The sequence below is a fragment of the Mastomys coucha genome, chromosome X (assembly GCF_008632895.1).
Source record: "Mastomys coucha isolate ucsf_1 chromosome X, UCSF_Mcou_1, whole genome shotgun sequence".
NCBI classification, from domain to species: domain Eukaryota; kingdom Metazoa; phylum Chordata; class Mammalia; order Rodentia; family Muridae; genus Mastomys; species Mastomys coucha.
The window spans coordinates 75712757-75723252 of NC_045030.1; the positions used below are offsets into that span (position 1 = coordinate 75712757).

A 10496-nucleotide genomic window follows, 5' to 3' on the forward strand; every position below is an offset into this window, starting at 1 on the left:
CCTCTGCCTCCCAAGTACTTGGATTAAAGGTGTGTGCCACCATTGCCCGGCAGGAGATACTCTTACTTCTACACATATCCCACTACTCTGCCAAATTTAAGGCAGACTTGAGCTATGACCTACATGTTTTTTATATATGACTTTTCTATGCCCCCAAGACCGTCCCATCAGCAAGACAGAGCACTTTTATCCCCTATTTCAAGAATAAAACCAAAGCTAAATCAACCAAGAATAAAGCAGCAGCCACCATTAGGCAATGAATGTCCCCACTGACTAAGCCCTACACAAATACCTATGGCCTTCATGGCTTACCTTGAGTCCTGGCTGCCGTGGGCACAGAAATGGAGCTGCCTGGCACTGTTGGCAAGACCTGGATAGTGGTTGTGCTTGGAGGTGCAGTGGCAGCCTGGGGCACAAGTGTGATGCCTACTTGGGTCAATGGCTGCACAGCAGGTGCAGCTGCTGCTGGCGCAGGGCTCTTAGGAGGGTTGGCAGGCACAGATGGGACTGGATTGGGAGTGGGGGAGGTAGCCGTAGCAGCTGTGGCAGGAATGTCATATTTCTGGAGTTGAAGAAGGTAACTGTCGGCTGTCGCCACTGCACCCCAGCTAACCTCCAGTGAGTTGGTGTTGGCTCGTACTAGTTGTACTCGGGCTGGGGGTGGTGGCTTTTCTGTAATACAACAAAACAACCGTTAAGATAGGGAATAGAGAAGTTTCAGCAGTGGGGAATGGCAGTGGCCTAGTACCTTACCTGTCTCCAGATACCACAGGTCCTTGCAACAGACTTGGTTGTTCCAGGCCTTGCGGTAGCCATCACGGCCACTCCAAATGTACAGACGAGTATTGATGGCAACAGCACAGTGGCCTGCTCGAGCTCGAGGAATGTTGTCCTCCAATGTATCCATCAGGATGGTTTCCCAGGCCATGGTATCTAGAGGTACACAGGTGCTAGAGGTCACACAGAGGATAAAAGGAACTTGTTCCACCAACTCCCAAGATGCCCTCTATTCTTTCATTGTCAGGGAAGGTCAAGTTACTGGAGTATCAAAAGTAAACAAAAATGAGGCAAAAAGAGCATAAAAAGAAAATTAAGCCATATATCGGGAAAGTATTTGGAAGATAACTCTTTGTACATAAAAATAATACAATCCTAAGAGATGGGCAAAGGGAAACACAATTCATGAAAAAAAATCAAGAAAAGATCCTACATGCTAGAATTAAAACAGTACACCATATTAAAGAATATGAAGAACTATGTATGGGTATGAAATGATCTCCAAGATAGTAAGGGAAAAGGGTTACTTGGCCCTGTGTATGGCAGGCTAAGGTCCTGGAGCTATTGCCTATTAGAAGAGTCCCTACAAATGGAGTACAAGAAACACTTCTGCCTTATATGTGCTTTTGCACTTATGGATGTCAGGCATATGAAAAGCCCATTCAAACTAAAAAGAGTACTGCCTGAGAGTTTTCCACCCACTGGATACTTCTGGTAATATCCACGAGCCCAAGTTTGCTTCCTGTACACCCTAAAAATTTCCCAGGGTCACCCCATCCCTGGCCACTCTAAGCCTGAGAAGGCCATACCCAGGTTGAGACAAGCCAGTGTGTTGGTACACTTCCACTCCTTCTCGTGTGTGGCCACTTTGACATCGTCCATGACAAGGGGCACCCAGCCACCAAATACATACATTCTAGGAGGATGAAAAAAAAGCAAGAAAGGATTGAAGAGAACACGTTCAGTTCTCTAGAAGGCCTCAGTCCCTGAGGATGCATGAAACTGTTTAATATGGTACTTCCTACCCGATGGTTCACTCTTACAAAGAACTATTATTTCTTTGTAAGGAGAGCATTGTTTTGTTCATCTAAGATGCCTCCATGGATGCTAGACCTTGGCATTCACAAAGAATCCTGATTAAATGAAGAGCTACACTGTCTATACTCTTGATGGGGTAGCCTTACAGGTCAAGAAAGGGTCTCAGGCTGCATTACATGCAGTCCCTCCACCCTTAATCTGTCTTTTTTATGTTTAATAAGGAGAGTATGGGGCTGTTTAATGCCAGACCTGCCAGAAAAAGGCTTCCCTGGGATTGAGGGACAGGTGACAAAACTGACTTGAGAAACCTTCAGGACTTTAGGGGGCAGCTCAGGTCAGAGAAGAAAAGAGCAGACACTCACTTGTTTCCTATGGTGGTTGCGGAGTGGAGGCTTCGAGGAAGGGGTGCCACTCCACTAAGGCTGGGCTTATTCCATGTCAGTGTCTCTGCAGAATGGAGAGATTACCTATGCTGGATCAGACACCACAGTCCTAGTACTTGGGCCAACTGGCCCTAAACCAACATAACAACTGCATCTCTGTCTTCCTAAATCCCTCAGCAAGCCCTCTTATTTATTACTCTAACAACTATGTTTCAGCATTTCTAAGGCTGTTCAGATGATCTGGGCAAGAAGGTTTCTTCCCCAAAGTACCAGGCACCTGCTATAAGGCATCACCACTCTCACGGATGACATAGGGGTATCAAGCTCACCCCAACTTCTCCTTTGTACTTCTACTCCCTGTAGAACATATTTACCTCCATGCCACTTAACACTAGACAAAAACTCACTCAAGTTTTGCTTATGTTCAAATGTTTGGGTGCTGTGACCACGGAGTATTATAACCAATATCTACTCCCACCTAATCACCCACTTTATAGCCCAAGTAAAAATCTGATCTAGGGCTGGGTGGTGGTGGCGCATGCCTTTAATCCCAGCACTTGGGAGGCAGAGGCAGGCAGATTTCTGAGTTTGAGGCCAGTCTGGCCTACAGAGTGAGTTCCAGGACAGCTAGGGCTACACAGAGAAACCTTGTCTCGAAAAACCAAAAATAAATAAATAAATATAAAAAAATCTGATCTAGGGTAATAAATTTTATCACACTAGTCATATCAGAATATACCATTCCACATACAGACTGTCCACTGAAAAGTGAGTCAGGACTCTTCCTAGATTAAGGGAATTCCATTGTGAAAAGACTGTACTCTCTCCCGATTCTCTTGAAAGCCCGTATAGTAGTACACCAAGCCTTACTGTTTCCTATCCACTGATAAGGTTAAGGGGGACATTAGCTTCCCATGAGTCCCACCTCACCAGACAATGACAGCCACTCAAGGCCAGCTATCCAGGAGATTGGCTTTGCTCTGAAGCTACTGGAATAGCAGCAATTTCTTACCAATGTCCAGGGTCCAAAGGTCCCCTAACCTGCAGCCACTCATCCCTCCATAGATCACCAGCTTGGATTTCTTGTTATCTTTTTCAGTGTAGACCACAGCAGTATGTGACTCCCGGGGTGGAGGCAGGACACCGTAAGTGATAGGGATGTCCCAAGCTACCACGCCAGAGCCTGGCCGTAGTTCGAGAATATATAAATCATTCAGGTACCTGAGGAAGATCAGTCATAGCAAACCTTGAACACATGCACCACAGGCTTTACCAGGTTATCTCAGTGAACAGTAGATTTACTAGAATATAAAAGAGCAAAGGCCATGGAAACCACAAACACTACTATTCTTGCCCCCAAAAGAGACTGCTAGAAGCTTACAGTGTGAGTCCATTTGGAACAATGGAAAGGGTGTATGTGCAAAGCTATGATGGGAGCCTTAAGTTTAGACTCAGTGGCATGTCATTTTAGGCAATCATGTACAAAATACCAGGCATTATATGTGGGCCTCCCTAGGGTAAGGGAGTGTCAGCTTGGAACCACCTCCACATATTAGGAGCTTTGGCTACAGGCCTTAGAAATGTTTAAGCAGCAGATGCTGCAAAGGAAGCAAGGTCTAAGTTTGACCTTTGGGATAGGGACCAGGCCAATTCTACCTCTTGCCCAGCTTTCTCCTACAAGACCTACCCAGGGGTTCAGATCTCAAAGCTGTGCACTTCTTGAAAGGGTACTGAATCTATTCTCTCATTGACAATCCAGCACAAGAGAGAAACATGGCTCTGGTGGAGTCAGCTGGTACAACGAACTTTAGAATTTCAGATGAGTCTTATATACCTGAGGAAAGTAGATCCACTCTGGTGGGATTCTTCAGAGGAAAAAAATAGGACAAATCCTCACCTCGGAATGTTGTTCTTGGGGTCCTCACTATCATTGGCCAGACCTCCAAATAGGTAACATTTGTTGCCCACAAGGGAGAAGCTATGTCCAAGCCGAGGACACGGAGGAGGCCCATTTTTGGGTGTCTTTGCCTTCAGTCTCTTCCATTCCCAGCGACTTGCCTACAAAAATCAGTAATATTTAAGAGATGAGAAGGTCACTGGTTAGGGGCCAGGGGCTATTTGTGGCATAAGGAGAAGATTGTCTGGAGTGAGAGAGCACATTGCTGAAATATGTAAGTTCTAAAGAATTTGGTCCTGTTCTCTCCTCTGACACTGTTCAAGGAAAGAATAGCCTTGGTAGACTCTTAAGTAATCCCTTCCATTGCCTCTCCTGACTTAGCTCACAAACCAGTACAATGAACACTATGTAGAGTTCCACAGGGCCTGAGGCAGTGTAACAACCCAGGCCCACAGAGGCTCTATGTTATTACCTGGAGTTCATAGAGGTCGTTGCTGTATTTTCCATACTCTACCATTCCACCAAACACCAGGAGGCGAGTACCATCACACACAAAGCCATAGGCTGCACACCCTGGAGGGATATCCCCTCTCACAGCTGGGATGAACCACTGGTTGGTTGCTAAAGAAAAGGAAACAAAAGTCAACACATCCAGGAGCTTCTAGAACTCAAGTGTCCCCTACCTTCCCCATTCTTCTTATTCCTTAAGTCTTGCACTCTCCAACTCCTAGTCTTCAAATGTAGCCAAGAGAGAAGGGACTGAGCCAGCATACTATCCTTTAAGAGCATTATCCCAAATCTCTAGCCATTTTATTCAAACCATCTACAGAACCCTGACTTTCAAACTATTGCACAACTTCTCATTAAGGTCATCTTAGAAAGCAGTAAAGTCACCAACCAAGATAATTCATCAGCCTCTGAGAATCTAGTAGACCACGACTTCCTTTCCCTACTGTTTACACGATCATTAAACTTCTATACCCCAAATGCCCTCAAAGGCTCATGTTCCTCCTATTCAGAGCCCATGATTCTCTCTGTACCACAGAGTTAAGACAGCCAGAGTGTACAGCTGCACCTATAGGTGGTCCTGGAAACTTTAACTGTTACAGGCTGATGGCTTCCCTTCATGCAGGTAGCTGACACACAGAGAAGACATTGCTGGCTCAGAGAGCCTGAGGCAAGAATCAGCCTCTGCTGACCTCACAAGCCTAGCTGCTTTGCTTTGACTTCCCCACTCATCTCCTAGGTGATGGTCCACAGGCTCTGTGGCAGTGCCCCTCCACCACATCCAGAATGTTCTCAAGCCTGATGTGGTAACCAAAGCAGAGCTTCTGTGACAGGAACTTTTCAGGAGTCCCTCACACTTCTAACTGGGGCTAAGGTGGAGAGGCCGCCAAGAAAGGGAAATCATCCCTCAGGTACCTCCTGATTCCCCTAAGACAGTATAAGACAGTGGTCAAGTCTTCAGCTGGAATGGAGCCCTTCCCTAGCTTGCCTGGCAGTTTGCTCTTACACCTAGGTGCCTACGTCTTTCACACCTGCAGTGGCAAGGGTTCTAGTAATGTTATAGGAAAACATATTCTTCTACCATGCCACACATTTAAAGGATAAGCACTCGGTCGGTCAGTTAGTCCGTTCGTCCATCCCCAAAATCTCTAGACCAGGGCCCAGAGGCCGACCTGCTGCATGTCAGTCAGGTGAGATCTGAGAAGGAAAGATTTCAAGTCCTGGATCTGGGGAAGGGGGCTGCAGCTACCATGGGGAAGGGCTTCAAAGTCAAGACTAGTCCTCCTTCCTAGAAGTAGATGGAAAGTGAGGTTGTTTTGGAGGAGGGGACATAGGAGGCTTCTGTGGACCAGTCTAAGCTGTTCATCTGCTTCTCAGCCCTACTGTCCATGCAGGGAGGCAGGTATATTTCCACAAGAAATAGATGTTTGATTTGGAGAACGATGTACTAAGAAAGAGGGAAACTGCCTGTTTTGCTTTTTCTGCCCCCTTTATTTAGATGCCATTTGAGGACAAAGTTCTCTCCTCAGACATCATTTGTAAAATCCTGTGTTCTCAACTCCAAAGTGGTACAGACAACAACTGTGCCCTGCCTTGCTTAAGGAAGAAGGGTCTCCCCAGGTGCACCTGGAACAGCTAGCTAACTATTAAGACTCCTCAGGGGGCTGGTGAGATGGCTCAGCGGGTCCTGAGTTCAGATCCCAGCAACTACATGGTGGCTCATAACCACCTGTAATGAGATCTGACGCCCTCTTCTGGTGCATCCGAAGACAGCTACAGTGTACTTATTTATAATGATAAATAAATCTTTATTAAAAAAAGACTCCTTAGTGGTTTAGCTGAGTCACTAAAGACAATACTACAGTTCCCATCCTCTCTGCCATTTTTCTGCTGAAGTGATGCAGCTTGTACTGCTTGGGGACATGTATGCATGTGTCCACACACCCAAATGTTGGCTCTTGGCCTACTTTCTTATTCCTAATGCAAACATGAATCAAGAAATGTAGGAGCTTCCAATATTGAGGTAAATCAACTTTGCACAAGTAAACAATCCATGGAAGGAGTTCCATCCAAATTACAAAAGAAAAGCTAACAGGAACCTCTGAGGCAGCCTCAATCCAGACCTCAGTTACCTGTAATCCTAGCATCTGAAAGGTGGAAGCAGGAAGATCAGGAGTTCAGGGTTAGCCTGGGTTAACGGTTAGACATTGTTTCAAAACAAAAACACACAAACAAAAGATGGGGGGTGGGGAGGCAGGAACAGGAAGGGAAACTCACCTGAATTCAGAGCAAAATCTAGCAGGGACACGAACCTGATTCATTATCTGTCTCATATATGGGCAGTCCCTCACTCAGCTAAGAACCCTTGTGTTAAAGCAATAGGTACGGAGTCTTGATTAAAAGTTAAATGGCAAATGGGATTGGCCCACAGCTTTCCTATCATGTTGATCCACTGACCCAGATGACCAGGCCAGATGTAACTGTGATGTTCCTGAGCCTCCCAGATTACTAGCTTCTCCTATTGAGACCTAAGAGGTACTAATCTGGCTCTAGAATGTTTCTTCTTCTGGCAAGGCAGAAGAAACCCTTCCCAACTCCCATCAGGAGTCTGTTAGGGAGTAAAGTTCTTGGTATGGAGATAACATACCATCTCATCTCACCTAACGAATCCCCATTTTACTCCCTAAAAGTGTGCGAGTATGTGAATTCCTCTCTCCACCTTATAAATTTAACAGCTGCTCTCTCTTGCCCTCAGACACCCAGTGGGGTATCATGTAACCCCATCCCTGGGTCCCTCATTGTTGATATGCCTTGGCATGTCCCTGGCCCTCTAGCCTGACCCTCACTAGAAGAGGGAATGTGAGGAAAGGAGGACACCTGTCTGCAGGCTCCAGTATGAGATACTTTTTTACCTTCCCTTTCTGCAGCCAAACTTCATTTGTAGCTTGTTTCCCCATCACTGTATAGACTAATGATACCCATGCAGCAGAGAACTCAGTGGAGTTCAAGAAATTATTTTCCTTTCAGTGTGACTGGTTATACCAAAGTCATTTCTGATGTGGCAGGCCCCATGCTGGAAAGCACAGAGAAGCCCCGGGCCTCCTATTTCCCATCTGGTAGGTAGGCTGTGAATCTCTCCACTGATAGGAAGAAAAACTGAAAGAGCCTGGAACCATGCCCAACCCTTGGGAGCAGAGCAAGGGTGATGAAGGACATAACTGAAGGAGGTTTCTCTCAGTAGAAAACATTTAAGACAGAACTTTGAAGAGTAAATAGGCTATTTCCTAATCAGCAAAACTAACTGATAGGGAAGTGAGCCTGTTAAGGAAGGCCTGAAATAAATGGGGGAAACAGATGTAATACCCATTTGACTTAATGAAATTTAGGTATACGGACAGAGGTAAATGGATTCAGTCTATTAAGGTTCATACTCTGGCCCACTTCTACCAGTAGCCAGTGCAGTGTCCTAGTTTGGACCTGTCACTTCCCCTCTTAGACTCCAATTTCCTTATAAGTAGGAAGTCCCATTAGATTTTTTTTAAAGATTTATTTATTGTTATTATTTATATGTAAGTACACTGTAGCTGTCTTCAGACGAACCAGAACAGGGCATCAGCTCTCATTTCGGATGGTTGTGAGCCACTATGTGGTTGCTAGGAATTGAACTCAGGACCTCTGGAAGAGCAGTCAGTGCTCTTAACCACTGAGCCATCTCTCCAGCCCCCCATTAGATATTTTGTATCCCCTGCCCCACCCTAGTCTATGGAGGAACTGGAGATGTGGCTCAGTGGTAGAGAACTTGGTCAGAGCTCTGTTCTACACCCAACCCTGAGGGGTTAGTGACTTCCAATATCCACCAAGGCAAAAGCAGCCTGGAAGAGGGATCACACACACCCAGCTTCACCACAGCACATTTCACCTCAGCCTGTGTGGATCCTTGAGCTTGAGGCCTCTTGAGTAATCTGAATTGCCTCATGGAAATAAAATTCCTTCACAGGCAATTGCAACCCCAAGACCTACCAAAAGCCAGTGAAGGGTCTCTCTGCTCCCATGGTGACTGCCTCTAAAGGGGCAAAGTCATGTATGCACACACTCACTAGCACACACAAACCCAGTAATTCCACTGGGTAACCCCTGGGTGAATTATACTCCACCCCTGCAAACTGAAGAGCTGACCAAGACAGCCAAAGTGCACACACACCCTGGATCTCTTTCCTCTTTCAAAGAGGAAAAGAGGAGAAGCATACTCTAAAAGAAGCATACTCTTTAAAGGTAAGGTAAGTACTGACCCCACAAAAGCAAAGGGCTATAGGCAGAGGCATGAACAGATTATGAACTCAGGCCTCTTTGAAAACAAAACCAAAGTAAGCAGAAGAGGCAGTTGTAGGGAAGGATGGGCAGTCAGAATAGCATGAGGACTGCTAGAACTCTGAGCCTGCCAAATACATGACACACCCTGAGACCATCAACACAAGGGATACACCCATTAAGGTGAAGAAGAGGGTATAGCAGCATATGCTAGTTGCTCTCAAGTCACCTAAAAATAGATCATAACAATTTGAAAACTGTTAGTCTTGGAGGATTCCTGGCCTTTGCTATAAGGGGACTTTTAGAAGCCTGGTTACTTTCTAACAGCCAACCTCGCAAAATGGTAACAAATTAACACCAAAGTGTTTTCGATAAACTAATGAATAGGTAGAGGTCCTAGGAAGCTAAGATATAGGCCTGCAATGGACTTTGGAGCTGACTGCAATTAGGCCCCTGCCCTACTTTCTAAAATTGTATTTCCCTGCCAGAAAGTCTGCTCCAGGCCTTAGTAGAAGAAAGGCAGTCCAGAAAATGGAGAAGGTGTTGCTGCTCCTGTGGAAGGCATCTCTAAAAACAGCTCTCCTACTCCACAAGTTGCACCCCTGCTCTTGGCCTTACCTTACTGGGCTAATTTCTGCCATCACAGCTGCCTGGGCTGACATAAGCATCACCAACCCTCCCACTCCCCTTTCTGCAGAGGCCCCGAGAAAAGCCCTACTCCCTGGAGGCAACAGGTGTGGAGAGACAAGGAACTCAGAGGGTTGAACAACCACCAGTCTTTTAAAGTCAACTTGGGGAGGGGGAATAGTTCAGAGGTGCAGAGGCAGGCCTGTATACTCAGCCTGGCAGGGGAGGTGCTGGGAAGCTGCCAGGAGAGTCTGGCTCCAACCCTTGTTCCATGAACTACCCCAGACCACGATCTCCTCCCTTCTTTCTGCCTCCTCAGTGTGGAGTGTGTGAGATGGAGGGTGGGGGTGGGGTCAATTTCTTCACACTTGGTCCTGCCCTCAAATGAAGAGGAGGTGCCTGGGACCGCAGGGGCCCAGAAAGGATGAGGGTGCACGGAAGAGGCTAAGGAGCTGGCAAGGGAGGAAGCTCTGCAGACTGCACCTACTACTGCAGCAGAGGGAAGCTTTTAGTCTACCATAGGCAAGGGGGCCAGCTCTGTCTGGCCACACTAGTATTCCAGGCTCTTACCTGGACACAACTGGCACATACTTTCAGCCTTGGCAAGCCCCAGCACTTCTCCCTTAGGGCAAGGAAAAGGTCCTGAAGGCCCTTGGGCAGTCAACCGGCAACTCAGGCCAATCCCCTGTACTAGATGTGCAGAAAGTGCCAAGAGGCTACCACAGGGGAAGGATGCGACAAAGCTTTCTGCCCTAGAGACAGAGCAAAGGAACCAAGCAAGGAAACAACATGTGGCTCCCATAAGGGAGGGGGGCAGAGGCCAGGCTGCAGATCAGCCATACCTGCAGATAGGCTCCTCCCAATTTGCAAGGGCTTGGGTTTGGGGAAGGAGGCACTAGTTAACCCCTTCAGTCTCTCTCTCTCTCTCTCACACACACACACACACACACACAAAAAGG

The 10496-nt window shown here is 46.7% G+C and overlaps 1 protein-coding gene across 4 annotated transcripts in view; it reads right to left on the reverse strand.

Annotated features, from left to right (window-relative positions):
• Hcfc1 (host cell factor C1) overlaps window positions 1-10496 on the reverse strand; it is a 24924-nt gene that overhangs the window by 12584 nt on the left and 1844 nt on the right. For all 4 annotated transcript variants that reach the window (XM_031364359.1, XM_031364350.1, XM_031364340.1 and 1 more), the window contains exons 2-8: window positions 4568-4716; window positions 4096-4256; window positions 3211-3419; window positions 2178-2262; window positions 1587-1693; window positions 754-933; window positions 313-672 (exon numbers count right to left, since the gene is read on the reverse strand). In XM_031364359.1, the coding sequence (XP_031220219.1) occupies window positions 313-672; window positions 754-933; window positions 1587-1693; window positions 2178-2262; window positions 3211-3419; window positions 4096-4256; window positions 4568-4716 (1251 nt within the window). The remainder of the gene's footprint in view (window positions 1-312; window positions 673-753; window positions 934-1586; window positions 1694-2177; window positions 2263-3210; window positions 3420-4095; window positions 4257-4567; window positions 4717-10496) is intronic.